Source organism: Leptonotus elevatus, chromosome 6 (genome assembly GCF_054856555.1).
Source record: "Leptonotus elevatus isolate MCC_2025b chromosome 6, RoL_Lele_1.0, whole genome shotgun sequence".
Lineage (NCBI taxonomy): Eukaryota > Metazoa > Chordata > Actinopteri > Syngnathiformes > Syngnathidae > Leptonotus > Leptonotus elevatus.
The window spans coordinates 16,898,680-16,925,242 of record NC_141244.1 but is presented as its reverse complement, the minus strand read 5'-3'; the positions used below and the strand labels follow the sequence as shown (position 1 = coordinate 16,925,242).

Genomic DNA, 26,563 nt, shown 5'->3' with positions numbered 1-26,563 from the left:
ATTATGAAGCTGCAGCTAGAAATTAGAATGTGTGTGTGCAAACACACACAGGGAGCTCTAATTAAGACTCTGGGGGTATTTGCTATCTGACAGCTGTAATCGATTGTCCTGGAGACTGACACGTCAATGTGTGTGTGCTTGAATCAGCGTGAATACCTGCAACCTATTTGTGTTATTTAGGAGAGACAAATAATCCTAACACAGGAAGGCCGTAGTCCAGATATGAACCCAGAACCTTAGAACTACGAAACATAACAACCACTACCCCACCTTGCTGCTCGTCATGCATGACTATGAACTAAATGAGAATTAGCCATTATGCCTTTCTGTCCATCCAACGTGCAGATAGTTTGCAGTTTCCCAATAACAGTTGCAATCAATCACCTGGTTGTGTTGCACTGTTGCACAGGAGGGCCGGAGAGTGATGGCAGTGACAGTGTAGACGACATGTACTGGGAAATGTCACCGCTGCAATCAATGCAGTTTAACGAAGCTGGAGGCTGATCCGCACCTCATGCTAACGTCGCGCCCTCCTCTCTTCCCAACCTCTCCCTTATCCCATTCTCATCTCTTCTAGTGAGAGCCCCCAACGGGAGGAAAATGAGGCATTTTACTTGTCGGGAGGCTTATGCTATTTTATTAAGATGGAACGCAACGGCAGTAGATACAATGTAAACAGCAGAGGCCCCAGAAATGAACCCTGTGGAACACCTACGTTCCATTATACATGTAAATTCATATTGCATATATCCGCCCGACTATACTTTCTTTTTCTTTGCTCGGCATAGTTAGTATTATAAAGAAATCAGACTACTGAGCGCACCAGAATTCCCTGCAGCACAGACATGCCAAGCAGATATAGCGTGATCACCTGCAGCCAATGACGGCGAAGCGGGCGTATCATCACGAATCATTTGAGTCGGGCGTGTGACCTCTGACACTGACTCACTGAATCTCTGGGGTTCGATCAAACCCGGGTTAAGAACTTTGCTGTATGTGTAGCCTTAAAAGCTGATAAGGGATACTTGATTCATTGAGCCATTTTTTTTTATCAGCAAACAGTTAATATTCTGTCTAGAATGAATTAGGAAACTTCATTATTTTTCATGTACAATTAATACCTTAAAATACAAATGTTTCCACTTGCTGTCGAATGAAGATGACATAACCTGTGGGTAACGACTAATCATGGCTCAGTTTGCTGACCCAACCCAGAAAACAGGTGAGCCGTGACTGGTCATTACCTACTTCCTCAGCACAGGTGATGTCATCTTCAGTCGACAGAAAATGGAAAAATTAGTGTTTAAAGATTGTAATTGTACAAGATAAATAATGAAGTTATCAAATTCATTGTGGACCAAATATGAACTTTGTACTGATGAAAATGGCTCAATGAGTCACATATCCTTTTAAAGGCTCTAATTTGTCCATACATGTGAATGTGAATGTAAAAGGTTGTTTCTTTTCTTTTCTGTGACCTGCAATAGGCAGGAGAAGCCAGTCCAGTCCAAAGTCAGTTCAAACGTGACCCTCATGATAATATACGGTATAGAAAAAGGAATGGATGGAAAATAAAAGAACACAGGAGTCAGAATAATCAGAACTAGTTTATGATTTGAAAGTGCTGAACAGAAAATCCAGTGAACCAAAGAGAAAGAAAAAAATCGAACAGGAAACTCAAACCAAAGGACATTGAAAAAAAAGAACAGCAACTTTTCTCTTTTTTTGTTTCTCTTCTTTGAAAACAATGCACATGTCGTACCACAATATTTGAAAAAAGCTAAAAACACTTCAAAATATTAGTTTTTGTATATTTATATATTTATATATCTATAGAATTTGCTTTTTTTTCTCCATATTTTTTCATAATATCACTGCTGCCGTGAGTGTGAGTGGGTGGGTGCGGGGTGAGACACACAAACACACGAGGCGAGCTGTTTTTTTGACAGCTTAAAAACACACCATGCTTAAGATGCTGGCTTCTCTGACACGCACACACACATTAAGATGCACACACTCATACCGCCACAAGAGAAAATACAAAATAAAAAAAAAGACTGCGGAATGTTTCTTCCGTGGATCTATCTGTCGAGCACCCTCCTTTCCTCTCCTCTCATTGGTGGAGGAGCAGGCCGGGTGTGTGTCGGCGCTTCTTGCCCTTTGCGGGGCTTAAGTGCTTCAGAAGCCCATTTCTGTCTCTTATCAGCTCCATATGAGTACAATAAACATAAAAAAAATGAGCATTTCAAGTCTGAGTGAGCAGTCATCAATCATTAGTGCACAGTTTCTCCTCTAAAGCCAGATTTCTCCCTCGTACTTTCGTAGCTCTATTGACAATATAGGACATGAATTTGCGTTCAAATAATTTAGAGTTTGAAATTAAACCGTCGCGTCACTTCCTGATGTGATGAGAAAGCTGTGAAAAATTGCACTTGGAATCAATCAAGAACTCGTGTTTTTTAAATATTGTGTTGTATGCTTTCTGTCACCGAGCTCTGACTTTCTTTTTTTTTGGACAGAGTGCATCACATGCACATTTCCTTTCCCTACCAGTGAATTCAACACACTGGATAAACAGGCCAGTATACATACAAACAAGACTAACTTTCTTTTTCTCTTTCTTTGCAGAGAGCAAAAAGTATTTTTTCCTCCATCATCCATCTCAGCTTCCATGTGAAAATCAGAAGTGGCAAAGCATTTTTTTTTTTACACTGGTAAAAAGTTTCTATTCAATTGATGGTCCATTGCATGGAGTTCTCATGTGGTTATCCTGTTGGCATCACAGCAAAGTGACTGTTATTGTCCTCAAACTGGACATGATGTTTTGTTTTGTTTTTCCTCCGTCCTTTGGGATCAGTAAGGCAGAGTGTCCAGGAACCTGTCAATCAAGGGCGGAGGTGGCACCAGATCCTCCAGCTTCAGGTAGAAGATCCGCTGAAGGCCCTGAGTCCTCTGGGAGCGCAGCTCTGCCCTTAAACCCAGAATACGACTCAGGGCGGGCGCCGCCTTGGACGACGACGAAGAGGGGCCGCAGCCCAGGTGGTCTCTGAGACAACAAATCACTTTGTTCTGCAGCTCCTCCACTCGCTTGGAGTCCTTCAGGCCCGGAACTTGCTCTGTGAAGGAGATGTTAGGAGACACATGTATTAAACAGCACAGGATATCCCGTATGTATGGACCGCGAGATGAAGACCTGAAAACAAACAATGACCACAGCGACATTCAGCATCATGGTGAGTTGTATTGTTAATCATTTGATTTGATTTGTCCGTCAAAATACATCTTGATGTCAACACGGTCCGTAGTGCAAAAACGTTGGGGACTGATTTAGTGCGCTGAAAAAATATCAATGACGTTGATATAGATAAATTGACTTTGAGTCAAACATTCTCACATTATAATCGATAACAAAATCTTCATCCATTATGACTTAACCGCTAATATGCATTAGTGCAAAGGCAGAATAAATACTGTAAATGTTATTATTTGAAATGAATGGGAATTCAATTCCCACGCTAACCATCCAACTTGTGCAAACTTACCCACATAAACTTACCATAGAAACGTGTATATGTATATATAAATGTTCGTAATGTTATTCTTTGTAGGGCCTTGTGTTTGTGGAATATGAGTTAAGCGGCAAAATCCACCCGTGGCAGCCATTTTGCCACTTGCTGTTGACTGAAGATGACATCACAGTTTCTCAGGGCTCAGGTACTATTTTTGGGTTCACTTTTTTAAATATTTTTGAGGGTTTTTCAAATTTATTTTTTTAAACAGATGTGACTTTAGGCTGCGTGTAAAATAAAAGATAAAAAAATGATTTACTTTGTTTTCAAGGGCAGGTTCATTGAATGACCTTATTAACATATTTCATTATATATATTTAATTATACAACGTTGTTGTATAGATGAATAATGATACCAGTGTTACTTATGTACGTTCAACTGCTGTAAATGGTTAGAGTACATAAAAACAGTCTGTAAAATTTGGCCAAATGAAGAAACTGAACAGAAACTGCCAAAGTTGCTTACTTGAATATTTCCAATTTCCTCAGATAAGTTTGCCATGCAAAATTTTTAGATATGACTTTCCCTGCATTAAAAAAGCAATACATTCTTTATCATTTTTCTACATGCTTTAGTTTGTAAAACCACACACCAGTTGTCCGAAATTAATTAATTAATTCCAATACCCAACTTGCTCAACCCAAGTGTTTTCATGAAATGTTTATGTAAATTATTACTTTGCTTGCCTTTCTTCTCATAGAAAACCAAAATGTTCATAACAATTCTCATTAATTCCCGTAGAAACTGCCCAACTTGTCCAACTGAATACTTCCAAAATCCGTCCAAAATGGAAAGTTGCTGTAAATGTACTGGGCATGTTCCATCCCTTTGCAAGCCCAATCGGCTCATTCAGCTGAAAGAGCAATTGCTACATCTTCTTTTATATTGAATTGCACCTCATTAGCCTGTATGGCTCAAGTTCTTAACAGGCTTTAACCTGTCTCACTCACTACAGATCAATACACAGCCTAACCTAATAAGCCCCCCGCACGCCGTGTGCAAACACCCACCCACACACACACCGAAAGGATAGATATATATAAACACTGGTTGGCACACAAATGCTCCCTGCAATTCAAGACATTGACAAAGACAAAAGTGCTCAACAATTAGCTGATTATTCGGCCCTGTGAGCAGCCAAATTAGATTAGAAACGCGCACGCGCACGCACAAACTAGTGCCCATAGCAACTCCAGTGGCACCCAAACCGAGCTTAATGTGACACTAACTCATTCTGCAGAGCACAGGGTGTCCACCGCCTCCAACACACACACATACACACACGGGCGCTGCAGGGGGGCCGTGGCTCAGACCACTTTGAGATATCCATTATGTGAAGCTTATTTATTGTTTGTTTATGTGGCTCTTTTGTTTGCCGAGTCACTCCAGCCCGCCTTTCAACGCGTCTTTCAGACCTACGCACTCGCTCCCCCCTTGTCTCTATGTGCTCCAGCTCCTGTGGTGGAGGTGTGTGCGTGTGTGTGTATGTGCGATGGGGCGGGGGGTAATCGATGGCTGCCTTTCTACACAGGCCACTCTGAGTTGGTCGATGGCCCGGTTGCTCTGGCAGTGTGCTTGTGTGCTTTGCCGAGGTGGCGCTGAGACGCCGGCGCGGAACGGCGCTCCGTGGTGGGCTGGTCGATGGGGCGCAGAGTTAAGTGCTCCCCCAGAGAGACGGGCTTGTGTTGGCGGCTTTAGACAGAGGAAGTGAAGGTGGTGGCAGAGGGCCGGGGGGCTGGAGGTAAATAAAGTCGGCATTGAGGGGAGGATTTCTCGTGTCACATATTTATTTTAAGAATTAGACATTCATATAGTATTTGCATGGGTACGTTGAGATTGGGCTTTACAGAATCAGGATTTTCTCAGCCGATCACCGGTCAGCAATCAACCAGATAGAAAAAAAATGATGATTACTGATTCGATCAGAAGATGGAGCAATATATATATATATAAAAAAACGTTTTTATATTTACTCTACAGTCGACTGCTGCCATTCTGGGGATAGGGACGAAAACCCACATATAACTCACACCAATTGAAATGTATGGAAAAAATTTAGCCAATCAGAAAAGTACTGAAAACCTCCCCAGACCCCCCCCCCCCCATAAAACAAAACTGCACCTTTCAGAGTGGCCTTTCATTGTGGGCAGTCTAAGGCACACCTGTGCACTCATCATGGTGTCTAATCAGCATCTTAATATAACACACCTGTGAGGTGGGATGGATTATCTCGGCAAAGGAGAAGTGCTCACTATCGCAGATTTTGACTGGTTTGTGAACAATATTTGAGAGAAATTGTGATATTGTGTATGTGGAAGAAGTTGTATCTCATTGAGTTCATCTCATATGAAAATGGGAGCAAGATCAAAAGCATTTTGCGTTCATATTTTTGTTGAGTATATATTTTTCTTTCTGATCTAAAGGCTGAATTGGAGCCAATCACAAGAAGGAGTCATGCCATATCATCTATGACAAAACTCCTTTCAACAAATATATTTCTGTCCATGTGGGTCACTTGCAGTCAAGTCAAACAAAACATGACTTTTGTGTAATCAGCTCGATCAATTTATCTTCTGCAACTCAATAATGTTTGTGTGTCTCTCTCCCAGCACTTCCATTTTCATCATTTGAAACTTTTTTTTTACATTTGCGACCCTCTACCATAATGAAAAGCATCAGCATTACTTAAAGCACAAAATCCACTTATAAATATGGAAATCTTTAGACTTTTTTTCACAGCATCGGGAGCTGCTATGTTAACCACACTTATCTATATTTGATCCAGATTTAACATGGAGAATCCTTTGAAATGTGAATATGATCAGGCTGTGATTTATTTTGCTCTTATGTTTCTGTTCCCTCATTCCGGGTGTGGATGAAAAACTACTTTTTTGGGCTAATTAAGCCTTCAATATTGATTGTCGCGGGTGAAAGTGTTTAAGCCCATTTACAACACGCTTCCTGCTTCTCTTTGGTCCAAGCTTGCACGTGCTTTCTCTCTGCTGCATGTTTGACACATGCACATTGATTAGAGAGGCAGGTGTCAGGCAGGTGCAGCAGGTGCTTATGGGTATCAGGTTCTTGTGTGTGCATGTGTGTTTGTCTTTGAGGGGATTCGTCCACCTGATCGCTGTCACATTCAATCAGCCACACATAAGCGACAAACGGAAGCGTGAGGCTAAAATGATGGTCGAGATCACCTTCTATAGCAAACAATGCTCTCATATACTGTATGTATCATTTTCACGATCATTTTACGCCCTTGGTGTGTTTTTACCTGTAAGCAGGACGAGCGCAGCCAGGCAGGCGAAGGCGGAGGCGTCCAGGTTTAGACTCTGGAGATGGGTGGAGAAGTCTCGGATGGAGTCCAGCCACTCTCCGAAACCGCGAAGACACTGGAACCTGTGCAGCACCAAACCGTTACAGAACACCAGCTTGTCCTCAGACAGCATCGACCTGGAACAAAGTAGGAGAAATTTAAGTTGTTTAGCTTTAGGGATAATGTAAACATGCAAACTCCACACTGGAAGACCAGAGCCAACATACGAGCCCAGAACATCAGAGCTGTGAGGCAGACATGCTAACCACTACATTTATATCCCTCTTGAATAGAGTCTTAAGTCTAAATACGGTATTCTGGTTAATATTGTGTTAGTGCAGTATGAGTTAAGCAGCAAAATCCGGCATTTTTTTTCATCAATAGCAGAAGGTGGCCATTTTGACACTTGCTGTAGAGTGAAAATGACATCACAGTTGCTCAGGTCTCCGGTAACAACCAATTACAGCTTAGCTTCAGAGAACAGGTGAGCTGTGATTGGTGGTTGCCTGAGCCCTGAGCAACTGTGATGTCATCTTCAGTCGACAGCAAGTGGCAAAATGGCTGCCCCCTGAGATGATCATGATTTTCCTTCATAACTCCTATTCCACAAATGTAATATTAATCAGAATGTCATGTTTAGGCTAGTGAGGTCGCATATAACATATTATTGTCAAGAAATGTTTATGATTGACTTCCCCTTTAAATAGAATACTTGGACTGCTTAGTTGGCAGCCTATGCATTCACACACAATTTGGACAAACATCCAACACCACCACGCAGCCGATTGTTATTGCATTTTTCAAATAATCGCGCTTTGAAACATTCCCGCATGCATGAATTTAAAGCGTTTTGACCGCTGCGTGCGATGAAAATATGTCTTAATGAGGAAATGAAAAGGATTCCTTCAGTTACTCATGACACAGGACCGAGAGGGAGCGGGAGAGTGAGAGCATATGCGTAAGCTAGGGCTATAAAGCGCTCTTTATGAGTGCCTGACTAAACAGCATGCTTCCTTCTTATTAGGAGCCTTCATAAGAGAACCCCCAAACAAAGGGAAGACAGATGGAAGACGCAGGTAAAATACAGTGCATGCTTGGGAAAACAAACTAGAAGCAGATAAGAAGGTTGAAATCTCATCGAATAGTCTCTTCCCCTGACTTCATGCTGTCCTACATTTTGGCATGTACTGTAAATTAGAGTGGAAACTGAATTTCCCCTTTAAGGTCAATAGTAAAATAATCTTATTGTTCGCTTTGCAAATAATGACGTCTGTAGACTTTGAACAGTCCTTGACGATAAAACTTCAATGATCCATTTGTTATACCACTTCAGGCCTCGACTGTCTGGGGTTTTCCCATTACGTTCAGTCTACCACCAGCTATTCGCATTCATACTGATGTTTTCTGTTATGTTATTAACTGAGTTACTAGCTTAGTCTTCCCTTTAGTTGTAACACACAACACTAATACAATTATCGTACATTGCTTGCATACAGATAGAGACAGAGACATTTCTCATTTTCAAGCTCTCTGGAATGTGGCATTAATTTGACCCAACTTTCAGTCCAAAATTGGATCATTTTGGATAAATCAACACAGAAAGTTGTGTCAGATATTGTACTTGGGTCAGTTTAACCCACACTTGGGTCAAAAATTGGGTAATTTTCTAAAAAAACAACAACAACTTGGTTCAATTTGACACAACTTTCTGGGTTGAAGTCATAAAGTAAAGCATAACATTCAACCACTAAAAATGCTTTATTTTTCTGTTCGCAAATGCAAGTAACTAACTTTCATTTGAAAAAATAGTGTCGTTTTTGTAAAAGCAGTATTTGAACAATTCAATAATAATTGTATTTTGGTTGAAGAGCTTTCACATACTGGTGGATTAATCATCACACAAACTAAAAAATATACCATAAAGTTTACATGGGGTTTTTGTCTGATACATTTGTTATTTAAACCAATTTCGGTTTGCCCGGAGTGACGTGCTCAAACAAGAACATACCAAAGAAGAATCTGGAATGTGTGATGCCAAACTTTGGCTAAATCAGATCAAATGCATTACTGCTGGGAAAATTACTGTTCAAATCTGCAATTTGTAGCATATTAAAACAGATTTCAACCAACGCTCGGATGTGACGCATGTATCTAAGGACGCTCGTGTGCCAAACAGCACGGAGAGTCCACATCCACGTAATATACGACTGGATTTCTGCCACACATTCCGCTCACCCCTGACGACGCCATCGCCACGGCAACCCACCCCTAACCACGGAAACTGGTGACGGGGGTGCTTGTACGGCGACGGAGGAGTATATTTACTCGCACGCACACACACCACTGACGAACATGCAGACATACGCTTGCAAGAGGGGGTCTGACGGCCGTCCGAGTTCAACGCGGGGTGAACGTAGCATCAACGCTTAATGGGGGCTGCATGGCGAAGCTCTCACATTGCCATGTGTGCTCCATGCTCAGCGCATGTGTATGTGCGTGCGTGTGAACGAGGTCGCCATGAGTCCTGTGTTTGGGGTGATTCACAGTCCCAGCCTGAGCCTTTCCCTCCTGCTGGAACTGTGATGCCACCGCCCATCTTCTACCCACCCTGCACCTGGACCGAGCAGGGTGCAGAAGAACAAAGTTCTACATCATCAGTGTGTGTGTGTATGTTTGTGTTTGGGTGAGTAAGTGTGTCTGACTGTGTTGGTTTTTTGGCCCTAGACGACAGCCGGGACAAAAGGATGAGCTTGTAGGCCGAGCCCCCTCCTCGCCATAAATTTAACCAGCCGCATGCCTTGCCAGGGCAGAGCGGTAACCCCGGGCGATGCCGAGGCTCAAGATGGCCCCCGGGGAGTCCTAATGGCATCAAGCAGCCGTATATGAAATTAAGCCATTTTTTGAGTCAGCTGAATTGAGTGTGAATTTCCTGCCTTAATGTGTCAGCTGACCTGCTTTTTAGAGGTTCAGCTCACGTCAATTCGAGAAACAACGCACACAAAGCTCACTTGTGCGTCACACATCAGATGAGCGGAACTCCGTGGGCGTAGCTGCTGTTATACTGTAGACACCGATTCCATTCATAATTCCATTTATATGGCTGACCATTCTCACACAACTCCAAATACATCAAAACAGCAGCACACTTACAAGTTGTACAGTACTGGACGATAATAGTAAAGGACGAGAAGTGCATGCTGTTCCTGATTAGGGCTGGGCAATAAATCGAATTAATTTGATTAATCATCATTTAAAAAATCGAATCGGTGAAAATGAGCTAAGTCGTGAAATCGAGGTGTAATATAAATAGGATACATTTATTATAAATTATATATAAATGTAAAATATTGTCGCTGCGAAAAAAAAATGTACAAGCTATGAACATTATTATTTTCTAAACATTTTGCACAAGATTTAATTTTGAATAAATGAAACCTTTAATTCAATGTAAAAATCGTAATCGTCCAGAATGACTGGAAAAAAATGAGATTTTATTTTTGGGGCCATATCACCCAGCCCTTTCCTTTCCTGATTCATGGCTCACATTGTAGGAGCAAATTTCTCTTGTACTAAATTCAATTGAGTGGAATCAATTCAAAGTTACCAATAAATATAACATTCCTTAATTTTGACTATGTTATGCTTTTTGTGTAACATTAAAGATCGTGTAAAGTGAATCCTGAGAGTTGTTTTGGAATACATTCGACATGTTAAACATTGCTGAAAATTAGAAATTTGGAGATATAGCATGTAATTGTGTTGTGGGCGTGGCCAATGCAGGGACTGATGATACACTCCGGATGAGTTGCCCCTCTCCCACCAAGAACTTGAGCACATGCTTTCACATCAGCGGTTACCCATCGCAAATGTGATAATAGCTAGCTAGCTATGTGTACAACCCGAAAATGCATCTTGCCTTCAGATAGTCCGCTGGTGTCATTTTAGAGTGCCTCGTTGTCAGCTGTGAGTGCTCGTACGGAGAAGAGCAGAATCGCGAGTAGAGGGGGGAAAATATTCAGACATGATAGCCCGCGTGTGAACAGGGGCTTTGGACTGGTGTGGCTACTTTAGAGCGCCTCGTTGTTGCGGCAAAAAGCCCTATGAGGACCTGTTAAGCATGGCCAACCACAGTTCCACACAGAAGCGATACATCTAGTTAAAGTTCTCATCTTCTCCTACTTTCCGTTCCTTTCTTCTCACCTGTGAGCCAATCGTAAGACAAACAGCTCCAGGAAGGCGGAATCTATGAGCAGGTTCTGATCGTCCCGCTGGAGCTCGGAGAAGCCCGGCAGCCGGTCGGCCCAGCACCGCGTGGTCTCCATCGAAATGGTGAGGAGCCTGTAGAACAGGTGAATGTGCTCTGCGTCCGAGGAGGAGGAGGGAGGGTCGGCAGCGCTGAACTGCGGAACGGTGAGAAACAACGGAGAAACGGGAAAGGACGTTAGTGTCTGTGGGGAGAGTCTCACTGGAAACATTTGTATCCCTGTAGGGTTACCTGGCTGTAGTCAAGGTCATGGGGTGTGCAGTGCGAATAAGCCCTGAGCAGAGCAGAGACCAGGCTGAGGGGTGGCGAGGGAGGGGCCACCTCCGTCTGCAGGGGGCTCTTTGGTTTGGAGGGCAAACGGCCGCGACGCCCCTTCAAGCTATCGGTGCGTACAACTGTGGAGCAGAAAGAGTCAACAGAAGTGTGAATAATGAAGCGCCTGTTTGGTGTACCGATCCGTGTTTACACAACATGCATAAAGGACGTCTGTCCTGGAGCTGATAAGTCTGTTATCGGTATTTTTACAGGGGTGCAAAAGAGACTGAAAGGATGATATTCTGCACAGGAGCCCTGCGGCATTCCCACACTGGAGGTTAGCAGCCAGCAGGTGGCAATGTGAGTTGTGTCTGTACTCTTGATGATGGGAGAAACAGGTGCTTTGGTTGCTGTGTGATAAAAGGACACATTTTCAGTTGTTGCTATTTGTGATTAGGATAAAGACAAACGTACATTATAGAGTGGCATTACGCTATTCAAATCAACAAAAATTAATTAGTTATAGTTATTAATTAATTACTTTCCCATAAAAGTAATTGAGTTAATCTCTAATTGCTCCTTCATAAATGTGATTAGTCATCAAGGAAAGTAATTGAGTTGCTTTTTTCCCCCAATTTTTGAGGGGGTTTTCACAAGCTATAGGCCATAGGAAGACAGTACTTTATTTAGTTCCATATTAATTGGACTTTAAATCATACTAATATAGGCACGATTTCAAGTATACTCAAAGTTACAGCACCAATTGGTTTTGACTCAACGTTTAAAAATAATAACAAAAAACTAAAACTGTCACACAGCTTCCAGACAATTGTCACGTTAGTTTGTTTATAATCATGTTTCAATTTGCAAATGTAATATAAAGCTTGATTCACATTTTATATTTACACAGGCCAGTTTTTTTTCAAGTTTCTAAACACATTTAAAAGTAGCTAAATTTGTTGATAGGTGCTTATTTTGGGGGATGGTATAGGGTATTATGTAAAGTTGCTAAATCCAGCAACAAGAATGGAAAAATGGCATAATGAGAACTAACCTCACAGTGTCAGATCTGTTTATTGTCTAAGAAATATGAAAAGCCCTGAGTGTGATATATTTACATTATGACTGAATGTGAAACTATCCTTTCACTTAAGCAGGTTAAAAATTATTAGGCAGGCAAATTGCAAAGGCATAATTGAGTGAAGGTTAGTCAAAAAACTTAATGACGTCCACAAAGCAAAAGAAAATTATTCGCTTTAGAACACTTGTTATGTAAATGGCAGACACTCATTTATAATAACTTTTGCTGTCAAGCATCAACAGGCAGAATGTGATTAATTTCTGGTCCAAATAATTTGCTGCCATAGAAAAGTTGGTCAGACCTTGTGTTTAATTTTGCTCATATAAATCATAAAAAATAAAATAAAAGACATGACGTGCACAACAAACTGAAAAAAATCTTTGAGATAATGTGGTTATAAAATGAATAAATCCCATTCAAACTCAAGGTAAACACTGCCTCTGATTAACCCAAAATGTAGTTCAGCTGTTTGAGTAGGCTTATTTTGACTTTTGTATATGCTTATCATTAACTGTTCATAATTCATCCCACTATAGTCATATTCTGACTCATGTTAAAGGGGAGTCAGCACACACCTACCACCTTTTAAATTGTCTCAGATGAACCCAAAATGAAGTACAGTTGACATTTTTTGCTGAACTGAACTGTTCATAATTCCTTCCGCCTTGACTAAAGCCCCAATTCCAACTGAAGTGCTCAGATTATTTTGGTGATGTTTGTTTGTGACGGTGATGATTCATACCAATAATCAGGTCAAATTTGAGTCTTTTTCTTCCCTCCTGAAGTCAGACAAGGGCTGATTTTCAGATATTTCTAAACATTATCTCGAGGGATTATCTTATGTGGGGTGTGTTCTATCTGATCTCCCAAAAACAATCGTAAGTGTTAAACGCACTTAATATTTACAATCGATGCATAGTTTAAGAATTTGTTTGTTTGTTAAGAGTCTTCCTACCTTCCTTGACCATGCCAACACTCAGACACTTCTGGAAGCGGCAGTACTGGCAACGGTTGCGTCTCCTCTTGTCCACAGGACAATTCTTACTGGCCAGACACACATATTTGGCGTTCTTCTGCACAGTGCGCTAGAGAAGAGAAAAAAAAAGACCAAACGGACATTCCGATAATCAGCCTCCAAACACAATCAACCACCAAATATTTGATATGTTAAATTCAATTCAAGCTCTCCCCTCCTTCGCCGGCAAAGAATGAAAGCAGAAGCTCGCAGGTCAGTTTTTAATTACGCGCTGAAAGGCGACGCTGACATCAGTATAATTAGATAAAATTAATTTCCCAACAAGCGTCGCCTGCAGGGGGACAATTTTATTAGCGCGGGGCCTGACAATGGCGGCCGCGCGTGGCGTGCTGAGGAGGCTCCCGCGAGACAGGCGGCAGGAAGGAAGGAGCTGCATGATCAGATTGTTTGTGAAGCTCGCGGGTCAGCTCGTGGCACCTCAGGGGCCTCGCGGGTCGCGCCTCTCTCAATGGGCCCCGAGGGAGCTGTTTTCTCCTCGGCTGGTTCGCGCGATTATTACTGACCTTATTAAAATGAAATCAGAAACGGGCCGCGTGGGGACCGTGCGCGCTTCTCGCCTGGACAACAATAACAAAAATGGTAGTGATTGTCTTTAAAGGAATTCCTCTGCATATCATAAACAATCAAGATCGGGGGCGGATGTCACAAGATAAGCAATACTGTATATGGCCACCGTCCAATTAAAGGGGTTTACTGTAGTTGTGAGTGTGTTCTTGTTCAATGAGAAAAATGTGAAGGTACATCTTTTCATGTTTAGACAGCATAAACAAACACATCCATCCAACCATTCTTCACAGGCCAATTTGGATAAAAAGTTGTAAAACATGGAGATACTGTAATTAATTTAATTTGTTTAATATTAATTTGTGTTTTTGCATATTTTTATTATTTTACTTTTTTTTTTATCATAAAATGTCACTTTGATTTTTTTATGTGATTCGACTTACAAACAAATTCAACTTACAATATGATTCAACTTACAAACAAATTCGACTTACAAACAATCTCTCGGAACCCATTGTGTTTGTAAGTTGAGGACTTCCTGTACATGCTTTTTTATGGAAAGCAACAATATTTAAAATGGACACATAAAAAGCTTACTGCTGCAACATTTTGGATGGATATAATTACGTTTTTGAACTAAGCTTTTGTGTTTTTTGTTTTATTTACTGCTATGTAAATCAAATTCAGAGGACAATCGGGCGCCGTTGACTTTAGCCTATGTATAAATTTGGCCTTGCCTTTTAAGTGTTTGCATGCAAGAACATCCCTAGCTTGATGATTCCTACCATTTTCAACAAGCTAATACGACTGTAAAACAGACACATTTGGTCCAAATGGAAATCTTCACTCTTCTTTAACTAATATGTCCAATTAAAAAGCCCCGCAAGTCGACCATGTCCGCACCTCCGGGGTGATTGATAGCACGCCAATTATTGCATACGCTGCGGGGCGATTGGCGGATTGACGCATAATGGACCACTAATGCCCTGTGTGAGCCGTTTCCATGACGTCCGACCATCCCCATGTGAACGTCTTACATTTCATTCAGTGGTCAGTAACGCGCGTATGCGTTAGGTGGTAGTGGGAAAGGAGACCATAGAGGGTGCTAAAGTGACCTCAGTGCTCATTGGTTTAATCCCCATAAGTGAGTGCTGCTTCTCATGTCCGTGTCCACCCGTGTGTGTGTCTGCCTGTGTTTGTTGTGGTGACTTTGCTAACTAAAGCAGGTGGAGTGTGTATGGCGTCTCAGCAGCAGTGTCCTTGGTGACCTCCATTAGACCACATGTGCAGGCACACATTGAAATAACCTCAAGTGACATTAATTCAATTCAAATAATAAATTAAAAATGATTACTGAATGCAGCGTAATCCACAGAGGGAAATTTCTTAACATTGTTTCGCCTCGGAACTCCCAATTGTTGTTTTTACTGATGAAGCAACTGAATTGTTTGAGTTACAAAAGCATCAGAAAGTGAAACGAGTGCGGCTCTTGTGTGGGAGAGACTTCCTTTAAGAAAAAACTAAACAAGAAAACAAGACAGGGTAAATGTTGATTTAGATTAGTTAAATGGACTATATTACCGTTCGAGGAGCACACACGCTGTGGGAGCAGCACGGAGGCATGCAAAGGCGGATTCTTGACATGTAACATGTGCTAATAGCCGTGGTTTAAATTAAAAGCCTTCGGGGACTTTCCTCCCCGCCTCCCATTCTCTGCTTCTTAATCAGGGGCAATCAGAGCTCTGAGCTCTGTGTCCGTCAAGTACAAGTTGGTGCAGGGCAGATTTATAGCTTGCGGATTTAATGTGTATGCGTTTCTGAACTGATTCGATTGTTTCCAGTATGGAAAACACAAGAGTACAGGGAGACCCCCCTCCTCCCCCAACATTTATATTTACTTGATTTTAGTCAATAACAGCCTCGACTAAGTCAGGTTAATCTAAAAACCGAGCTCAACATTGAACTCTAAAATTCTGAACATGCCAAACCAAATTAATGGACCACATTTTTCCGCCTAAGTAATAAAAGAAGAAAGACTAACTTATTTGCGAGCTCAAATTAATTCACTGCACTGATGAACTAACAGTAATTTCACATGCTAACAACTCTCCTGCGATAATTGATTCCGAATCTATTTTTAAGGGACAATAAAACCATTATGATAATGGAATTTGCCTGATGATATGAAAAAGAACATGTGTACCAAATGCATGTTTTAGCAAATGTGATTCCGGGAACAAATTAAGCGCGTTCAGAATTGTTGCGTTATAAATGCACAAATGTGATGGCTGACTTCAACAGTAAGTGCGCATGAGAGGAAACGAGGCTTGATAGGCAGTGCTCCAGCAGACAGACAGCCCCCGGCCCCGCCGCAACCAGACACTGCTTTCATTAATTAGTAAATAAAAACAAATAGTGAAACTAATTGAAAAGAATGATAATCATTTACACCGACCAGAGGCATTATTCAATTAGATGTGCGTTTGTTCTCGCTTTCTTGCTATGCTCTCTTGCAGCCGGCAACAACACAGGAAAATATAATAATCATTATATGCGTCTATGAAATTCTATATATTTATTTTATTATATATTATAATATTTTTTTTTATTTAGAGTATTAATTTACAGTAGGTTCATTAGGTCCATCTTTAACATCTAATAACATCCATTACAGCAGCTGTATTAAAATTTTGAACACTGTATAAGCAGGGGTATTCATTTGTCAATATGTTTAATATTGTGCCTGTTGTTTACTGCAATGCATCTTATAGAGAGTTTGGTGTACGATTTATAGAGTACAGTAAAGAGTAAAAGTATGTCTGACTCAAAACTGTTTTTTGGTTATGTATAATAGAGCACCAAGTGTGTATATGTTTGTGGTCGCATGGTACGTGGGATATGTGTTATACTCAATCTATAAACTGACTCATATCAAAAGCGCCGCATCGAATTTTGCACTCGCTGATTCAAAACAAACTAAGATCGGAACAATATTGCATAAAGGCGAATGTCGTTTGTAAAATACGCTCACTGTATTTTATTTGGAGTGGCTGTGCATTAAGGTGGTGGAGGTGGGGGATTTTTTTCTTGGTTGTCTTAGAGGCTCTCTCACATGTGTGTTCTCACATAAATCTCACACACATGCACACATACACACAAGCCCTGCACACACTTTGGCAACTTGGTTGCCGGGAGCGACGACCCCTGTGGGTGTTCTGTGCTTTCGTAATGACTTTGCAGACAATTTAGAGTGGGGCTCAAGGTTGGGGCGACTTAAGTCAAACACAAGAAAATGACTAAATGAACTGCAGGTTATAGCTTGTTGGTCTAAATACTGTCATATTTTCAGGTTGAATGTACACCTGCTTGTGTGACAGTGTGAGTTGTTTTTTTGGGTCTCCCACACATTAAATTTAAAATGATCTTGTCTGACCTGGACACAATGCAAGGCTTTGTTACATTGCGTCAAGATAACATATGTTCTACAACTAATGTGGAGTTGGTAATATGTGTGAAGAAGTGAGCAGGTGCTCTGACCTCTGACCTCAGGGCCTATGAGTAGCTACGGTGATGCTTTGAGATACAAATGACACGACTTATGAGTTTTTGGAGACACGGCCCATCATTCAACCATTTTTGTTTTGTCGTTTTTTTTTGCTTTGACTTGAGAACAAGAATTTGCAATACAAGCGCCGTATCGTGGCAGTGAACTCAACTCACTTCACCACAAGCAGCAGTTTGACAGATTCAGTTGTGCTTGGCTAGGGGTATGTAAACTTATGAGCGCAGTGTGGTGAGAAAAAGGCTTACTTCCCATAAAATCCAAAATACTTTGGCAATTGTTTGGATATTTTCAGAGGTTGACGTTGACATGAGTCGAGTCGTGAATTTTGGTGGCGATTCATAGCTTTTTTTGTGTCATTTAGCGTTGTTTAGCTTTTGTACATGTACAGTTGGGCTCATAAGTTTTCATACCCCAAGGGAATGTCAACTTTCAAGCACAACTGTATTTAAACATAAACTGTCCATCCACACATACAGAAGGACAATATAACAATACTCACAGGTATATTTTGGGGGAGGCTGGAATGGATTACGAACACATTTCCATTCATTTCATTGGGAAAATATGATTTGAGTTAAGAACGTAGTCGTGTTAATCATTAAATTTGTATTTTAGGGCACCACTGTAGCTTGCTCCTAACGCCCATGTTTTCATGTGAGTGTGAGCGTGGTGTGCCACGTGAAAGGGCACACTAAAAAAATGCCGGGTTGTTTTCCTAACCCAATTGTTGGGTAGCTGCAGATTTTGTGTAGATTGGGCCATTTAGGACAGGTGTACTGAAGTTGAAGTATATTTATGTAATATTATTATTTATTTATTTTTATTATGTGAGCGACTTCCAACCCCTCACTCTAAAAACAATCAAAAATGGTAAAAAAAAATAACCCATTTTGGGTCAAAATTGACCAATCCACTACTTGGGTATATTTGACCCAACTTTCTGGGTTAAACAATTGGGTAATTTTGTATAAAGCAACCTGAATGATTGGGCGATTTTGTTCAAGACAACCTAAAAAACTGAATCATTTTTTACAAGACAATCCAAAATTTGGATTGTTAACCCAATTTTCTGGGTTGTCCAAAACTGTGGTGTTGGGTTTTCTTCTACAAACTTACCCAAACCTTTTGGATTGTTTTGTGCAAAACTACCCGGAAAGTTGGATCAAGTTCACCTAAATTGTGGATCAGTCCATTTTTTACCCATATTGGGTTATTTTTTTACCCAACTGTTGTCAGGAGTCATGAGATTATAAAATGGTGGTGATAAAATTAAATTTTTTAACTCATCAATGGGTAATAGGTTAACCGCTTGTTAGATCAATATCTTGACCCAACGTGCTGGGTCAAATCCTTAACCCAATGTGTTGGGTATAACTAACGCAGCATTGGACTGAGTACTGGGTTGGCTATGTCACGCAATTTGGGTTACTTATGATCAGGCAGTTTTATGAGTGTGTGTGTGTGTGTGTGTTTTTTACCTTAAAGAAGCCTTTGCATCCCTCACATGTGCGGACACCGTAGTGCTGGCAGGCCGCATTGTCCCCACACACGGCGCAGGTGCCTTCTCCTTGGGGACCACGTGGCGGGGGCGAGGGCAGGCTGTCCCCGAGTAAAGGGCCGCAGGGGCCGAGAGCCAGAGAGCGGAACGCAAGGCTGGTGCCCCCGGCCCCGCGGTGCAGCTGGTACATGGGCTGCTGCTCCAGGGGCGGGCAGTGAGCATGGGAGACCGAGGAGGACGAGGAGGAAGAGGAGGAGGACGTGCGGACCAGGCCTCCTCCTAGACTCTCGTAGCCACCCACGCTGCCCCCGCTGTGTGGCGGCGAGTGCTGGTAGAAGTGCGGAAAGCGGGGCGACTTAAGGGAGCCTGCATCCAGGCTGGAGCCCATGGAATGGGGGTGCGACGGAGGGACTAGGGAGTGCTCCTCCCATAGGAAAGAGGTGCCAGGCTGCAGGGGCATTGAAGGAGTGGTGGGCGTGGAGGGGGGAGACTGTTTAAAGTACATGACTGAGGAGGACAAGGCTTCCAGTTGCGGCGCAGTCGGGTAGCTGTCCTCCTCCTTCTTGATGGCGGGCCTGTGCGGGTGCATCTGGTAGAGGCAGGACGACTTGGGCTCGTAGCCCCCCTCCACAAACACGTTGAAACTGGGTAGGGAGGTGGTGGCCGCCGCCGCGGAAATCTCGCCGCTGCCCAGGTCCAGCTTGGTGTAGTCGGAGGTCATGAAGTCAGAAGCGTAGCTGTCACCCTGGTAGCCGAAGGACTGGCCCGAGTAGGCGGAGCCTGGGGGGGTGGGCCCGTACTGAGCCTGCACACAGGGCATGTCTGTTGGGAAAACACAGTACACGAGGACAGTTAAGAGACATCACGACACATGGGACTAAAACTATTATCATTAAAAAGCTGCAATGTTAGCAGACTCATTAGTCAGGGACAAGCTAGTTAATCACTTTTTTGAACAGAGAAGTGGGATTTTAACAAGGATTGATGCAGCGCAAGAGAGTGAGGCCAAGAGCTGTGAGACAGACATGCACACATGGGGATTAACTATGAAAAAAAAATGCATTGCTCACAGTTGTCAAAATTGTTGTGTTCCCCCGCTGTATCATTATTCACGCCCTGCTGTACTGCGGATTTTTAAGCGATTGTTTTAACAGAGTCTTACATTTCAGTTCTTTAACATGTCCGCTTTACAGTAAACATCAACTGGGAGTGACAAATAAACAGCTTGTCGAAAGCACACATTCCCTCTTATTAGGAGAACTCTGCTAGCAAGAGCGGCGCTAAGGCCCGCCACACACTCTGTGACGTAGCCGAACGCAACTGAACTGGACAAAAAAATGCAGTCAGCGACTCACACATAATCAAACAGAAAAACTCAGAAAAACTATGATCCCTAGTGTACTTATCAGGAAAATAATTTTTTGAGGCTTATATATTACTGTACTATTTATTTTAATTGTATTTTTGTAGAGAACCAGATACAACATTGGATTGGACAACACGGATTGCGCTGGCCACTGCACCTATATTATAATAATACAAGTTGATGTTTGAGAACCTCTTGGCAATGATCGTCCCATAACTGATTTCACTTGTGTACTGTATTTTAGGGACAGAAATTCCCCACTCTTCCCTTTTCAGCCACGTTAAAGGAGAAGTTATAAATAAAATATAGTGTAGTGGTCCAGTCTCTGTAGTATAGATGTTATCAAAAATTATCCATCAAAAATTAATTAAGTTAGAGAAGTTCATGACTTTTGTGTGTGGGTTCGTGCGATGCTAAAGCAGATAACGTTAACTAACAGCGGCACGTCATGATGGTGCTGGATGCTCGCACACACGCGCGCACACCAGCGCGGCTAAATGCAGCAGACGCCAGTCGCTATGACTTCCTTCTGATGTGATCTGGGCACAGCCACACTTGATTTATATGTTTAGCGTATGTCCTTATCAAACGGCTTTACGTCATACGCCTGCACGTGCGTGCCCTCTGTGTGTGTGCATGAGCGTCAAGTGTCAACACAACCACTCCACCATTGACACCCTCATGCGCACCGTGTGCCATAATAGCCGCCGTCATGTTTGTCCGCTCAAATACGGGACATATTAGCCCGGCTGTGGGTAAAGCACTTACAGATACTTCCATCCATTTATACATGTGCAGACTGGGGGGGTTTAAAGGCTGTTTAAAGGTCATAGGTTTAATAAAAGGTACAAAAACTATTGAGCTTGAAGTTGAAAGCTGGTGACGCCCAATGATGGACAGGCGCGTTACTCATGGTGGAAATGGGCGGAGAGGTACATTAATTTGCGTCTTAATAAGACAATGACATTATTCCTGAAGGGCAGCGTTCCTGTGTCCTGGCAGCGTTCCTGTGTCCTGGCAGCGTTCCTGTGTCCTGGCTTTGAAAAGCTCAAGTATCACTCACATAGAAACATGCACACGCACAAAGGTACATACACGCTTATTTATTAATTTGGCAAAATAGAGGGAATCCTTCTCGGTGTACTAAATTTTGTAGAGTAAATTTTACTTTAAACTGAGTCTATTTAGTCCCACTCTAAATTGAGTAAAATGTACACTTGGAAGAGAGTAAAATAAAAATAATATATATATATATATTTTTTTTAAAGTCACTCAAGGGTTGGGGAACGAACTCACGATCTTCAGCTTGGGAGACTGCCACACTACCACCTGAGCTATGCCACTCGTACTGTTTGCTTGTATCTAAGAGGAGAGCAAAAAACATTGTTTTTGGTCTCTTGGAGTTACGAAGATTCCAGCTGTAATGAGCGATATGCTGTGTGGCTCAGGGAGTAAATTGGCCATCTCCCAACCTGGAGTTGAGGGTTTCTTCCTCGAACCTTGAGTGACTTTTTTTTTTAAACTGTCTTTCAAGTGTAAATTTTACTCTATTTAGAGTGCGACCAAATAGACTCAGTTTAGAGTAAAACTGACTCAACAGAATTTACTGTGTTATACAGTAATTGTATGTTTTTTTCCCAAGTTCTTTAAAATAATACTCCTGATGACAGCAGAGGCACTATCAAGAGGGGTAAAAAACAACAACAACAGCAACATACAATAGAACCTCTGAGGTCATAAAATTCCAAATTTGACCAACATTTTCAGGAAAAACCGGTCTCCAAAGTTGTGCAAAACTTCTAGGGTCAAACCACCTGCATACAATGTGAGAATTCAGGTAAATGAGCACTTTAACAGTTACTTCCACAAAAGCATTTTGATTGAGCTTTTATTGATAGCTGGATAATTTCTCCGCCAACACAAAACTGGAGAAGAGCAAAAATGCCAAAACAATACTGAAAAATGAAGACTAACTGCTCAGTCAAGTTTGGCTAAGTCAACAATATTAAATAGAAAAGACAACAAAATCGGACTTACTGTACACAATTAATTTAGTCCTTTGTCATTATGCTTAAGTGCAGGTGTGCTCTATTTTCATGACGGGCAGGAATCCTGCGAGGCATATGTGCGGTTATATCTAATGAAAGAGGGAGGGCTGTGCCGCTGTGGGAGTGGTCACAGCCGACTTCAGTCATGGCCAATCAAAGTTGTTCCTTGCATTCCCTTTAAATGCTTGACATACTGTATAAGAAAATACTTACAAATGTCACATGCAAATGATAAAGGCTATATGATGGGCAATGGCAAATATTTTTTTCTATTTCAATTATTTTCTATGGGAAAATTATTTCTGAATATAAACAAAGCAACTTGTGTTCAACTTTAGTGGCTCCATACATTTAGCTCAACATTCACCGAGATCTTGCACCACTCACGCAGTCTTCTGCTATGCAAGATGTTTTGTTTTGTTTTTCTTCAGAAAAAAAATATGTGAGAGAAAATAGAAAGGGCGCAGCGGCGAGGAACTGCGCTTTCGCGCCAGTAGCTGGAGCCTCAGGTGGATTGTGTCGCACCTGTTGTGTCACATCGCTTTTATGTACTCGCGGCGAGATGAAGGAATGAAGGTGGCATCAAACAAAAACATATAAGCTGACTTTAAACCGCAGCGATAGCCTCAGGTGAGAAGAGACACTTGCGACTTAAGTGTGTGTGTATGCAAATACATTCCTGCTAGGTTGCTATGTTAAGGATGTAAACATGAACCCGTGTTCGCTCATTCCTGCCAAAAACATACACCAGCATCTCATGAGAAGAGAACCAGTAAAACCACCTGATTCTGGTTTGGCCTTCCATATGGAGCCACACACACACTCAATTATTTTATTTTTTTTGCATGTGTGTTGGTGTGTGCGTGCGTGCGTGCGTGCGTGCAAGCAAGAGGACGGACAACCCAAGCAGAGTGAGACACGAGTTGTGCAGCAGTATAAGCAGCGAGGTGAAGGGAGACAGTCTCTAACCTCGAGGTGCGCATTTCAACTGGACAAACTGCAGCTGTTCCAATAATTGAGTGCGCTTGTTCATTGTCAGAATGCCATAGATCTAACAAATAAAAACATGGAGGTTGCACAAATCAGCACAAAACAAATGTTTATACATTTCGGTATATCTATTTTTATTTATTTTTTTAGGGGTGTTGTTTGCAGTTGAATTGCATCAAACACATACAGAAAAGCAGATGCTGTGAGTCATTTGTAAAAAGATAACTGAGAGCTCATTGGCAAAGCCTTGAGATTTATGGGAGAATAAAAAGTTACAACTTATTATATTACTGTAAATAATTGCTCACACATGATGTGATGTGGCATATTACTCTCATTTGGCTAATCAGTCAAATGTCAGATCAGTCTGCACTTGCCTCACACACGCGCGCGCACACTCTTACACACCACTTGCGTTTATGCACACGTAAAAAAAAAGAAGACTTAACAAATCGGACTTTAAATTCCAAATTATGAGAAAGAAAGAAAGAAAGAAAGAGAAAGAGAAAGAAAGAAAAATTCCAGGTGTGCAGTTAGGGCGTCTACCTGGTGTGAGAGCTTCGCGCTGAATGGTGCTGGGTGTCCGGGCGTGTGGGGTGGCGTGGCTGCGGTCGGGTCGGTGCTCCTGAAGCGGGCAGGGCTCGTCGGGCTTGGCGGAGGAAAGCTCCAATCGCCGGGACTGCGAGCTCAGCTGGGGGCACTTTTCCGAACCTGTGTGTGGACGAGAAAAGAATACACTATCATAATTACGCCCCAAACTTTAGGAACTGTACTTTTTATTTTATTTTGTAAATAAAAACCCTTGGGCTACATTTATAAAACGAACAAAAATGATTTCAGATTAATTTCGCTCCTATATGCAACCATTAAAAAAAAAAAAAAAAGCGGAACTTTCAACACGTAGGCGTGCAAAAACTTTCAGTGCGCATCCAAACGCCTAATGTGACCACAAAACAGACCCATACAGACCCAGACAAGTGAGCACTCTTGTAAGAGCAGCGGAGTGTGCAAGAAGCTGCGAGCGATCGCTTCTGATCACCACCGTGTTGGTCTGCTGAGGGTTCATCCAGAAGGGGAGGCTGACGGCATGACCCAACGCAGCCACGCATGCATGCATGCAAAATAAGTAAAAGAGGAAGGAGGAGAAGAAGGAGCCCCGGTGCACCGTGCGCCTCCGGCTGCCTCTATGTAGTCGGACGCACGGCACACCGGGGATTTCAAGGTTTACAGCGCCCCCTTTCCGCCATACACGCCCTCTTGTCAACCCTGCAACGGAGATTCTCCAAATTTGTACCCTCGTGACCTGTAACCTCCGCACACTTGCACTCTTACATGCCCTAAATGGGACACTTTGAGTTTTTTTCAAACACACTGCGAGCAATGTATGAATCTGCTTTGGGAAACTCCAACCTTCATGCAGGATCATAATAAATACTTGTTGTATTCCACTTTGAAGGCGGGACGAACTCAAGTGAAGCTCATAACATCTTGTGGCTTTTAGATAAGTATCGCGTATGCCTTTTTGGCTCGAATGTTGGTTCCTGTCCAGAAAGTTGTCATAACGCTGACATTTATAAATAAAGTCTAGCCTACACAAGAAACTTGATCTAATTTAATATAATCAATTAATAAAAAATATCCCAAAGCTTAAAATATCTGACAGACTTAAAGGCATCTTTAATGGGCTTTTTTGGCACCAAATTGCAAAAATATGGAGTTGGAATCGGTGGGAGCTCTTTGGTTCAGCGCGCACCGGTAACCAAGAGAGCCGCACAGAAGGCGCAAAACACGCACCCCGGAGCGCCGGTAAACTCCCGGTGCTGACTCGCCGCCCTCCCTTACGCCAATAAAGCCGGGCAGCGGCAAACAGGGACATTTCCAAAGGGGCGAGAAAGCGATGTGAACCACCGTTCAGAATACTGCAGTCAGAAAGTGGCACTTTGGGTCAACTTTTAAGAAAGACTTCAAAAGGACAGTGGAAATGATGCTTAAAAAAAGGTTGAATTTGGATTGCTCTTCGTATTTTGTTGATTGAACCTGGCACGACAGTTCTGTAGAAAGCTTTAACAAAAAAAAAAAAAAAACCGCTGGTTTTAAAAAGTAATAATTAATACTAAAGCTTGTTTAAGTCTTTCTCATGAGGCATCTCATCTCCATGACAACCGGAGACGATTTGCGTGCAAAAAGAAAAACAATTTTTTTTGGAATGGAACTCGTCCCGGAGCCGACTTATCAAAACGTTTACTCGCACTCAAGGCAAACGTCTGGACCACCGCTTGAGCGTCATAATAATCGAACGTACTAATCCTATAATCATGAACAATTTACTTACTGCTTTGCTGTGGAGGTTCCGTCTTTACTTGTGATGACAAGCTCGCATCAAGTATCCTTTTCCCATCCACAATAATCACCAAAAAGTCGAAAATGTAAAGAAAAAGGAAAGAAAAGAAAAAAATGGATGTTGGAAAATCGCGGTAAAAGTTTCTTGTTTCCCCTCTTATTGTTTTGTCAAAAGTAGTCTGAGTGTTTCTTAAAATGAAAAATAAGAACACCTGAGTGTTACAACGAGCGACCGTCCTCTTATGAGCGCCACTTTGCAAAGTGTGCACTTTGTTTATGCGCGCCGTCTGAGGGAAGAAAGTCAAATAGTGCATTTATGTGGGCTCAGCCTGCACTAGAGCGCCTGGTATGCGCTACGTCAATGTGACGCCACGGGATAGGTGACGTCACTCCAAGTAGAACGCTCTCTCTCTTTTCTACCCTCCCTCTGAGCTGAGCGCACACACACAACCACAGGAGCAGAGAGAGAGAGGGAGAGAGGGGGGAGTTCGAGTCAGCTGGTTGGTTTGATGGTTGCAGTTAAGGGAGACCCTCGCTGGTGGGCGGTAGGGTGAACTTGCGCTCACTTCTGCATTACACCAAGCTTCAACAACAACTTGACAGTACTACAATAGTAGCGTGTTTTATAAAATAAAATAAAAATAAAAAACTGGCCCCATTTTGTCCCTCTGTATTTGTACACAATTTTGGAAGAAAATGTTTTTTCCCACAAAATAGTTTCCCTCTT

At 42.1% G+C, this 26,563-nt stretch overlaps 1 protein-coding gene across 3 annotated transcripts; it reads right to left on the bottom strand.

The window, feature by feature from the left end:
• Positions 1-1,594: 1,594 nt before the first annotated feature.
• nr4a3 (nuclear receptor subfamily 4, group A, member 3) lies at positions 1,595-26,166 on the bottom strand. Of its 3 annotated transcripts, none has more exons than XM_086077970.1 (8): positions 25,829-26,166; positions 24,043-24,207; positions 19,073-19,914; positions 13,445-13,574; positions 11,385-11,548; positions 11,090-11,289; positions 6,848-7,026; positions 1,595-3,116 (listed from the first exon to the last, which is right to left on the bottom strand). In XM_086077970.1, exons 1-8 carry the CDS (start codon positions 26,148-26,150, stop codon positions 2,854-2,856), a joined length of 2,265 nt encoding a protein of 754 aa, XP_085934096.1. In that variant the 5' UTR covers positions 26,151-26,166; the 3' UTR covers positions 1,595-2,853. The 3 variants fall into 3 exon arrangements, with proteins under 3 accessions (XP_085934096.1, XP_085934097.1, XP_085934098.1); XM_086077971.1 differs by lacking the exon at positions 25,829-26,166 and adding an exon at positions 23,476-23,557 and having other exon boundaries at positions 24,043-24,192; XM_086077972.1 differs by lacking the exons at positions 24,043-24,207; positions 25,829-26,166 and adding an exon at positions 22,496-22,556.
• Between the last annotated feature and the right edge of the window lie 397 nt (positions 26,167-26,563).

Excerpts from the sequence above, each read along its gene's own strand:
- nr4a3 (XM_086077970.1), bottom strand. The coding sequence starts at position 26,150 with ATGCACTATTTGACTTTCTTCCCTCAGACGGCGCGCATAAACAAAGTG. Across the intron at positions 19,915-24,042 it reads GCGCGAAGCTCTCACACCAG|ACATGCCCTGTGTGCAGGCT; the intron begins GTAGACGCCCTA and ends TTTTCCCAACAG. Across the intron at positions 11,549-13,444 it reads TGTTGGCATGGTCAAGGAAG|TTGTACGCACCGATAGCTTG; the intron begins GTAGGAAGACTC and ends TCTGCTCCACAG.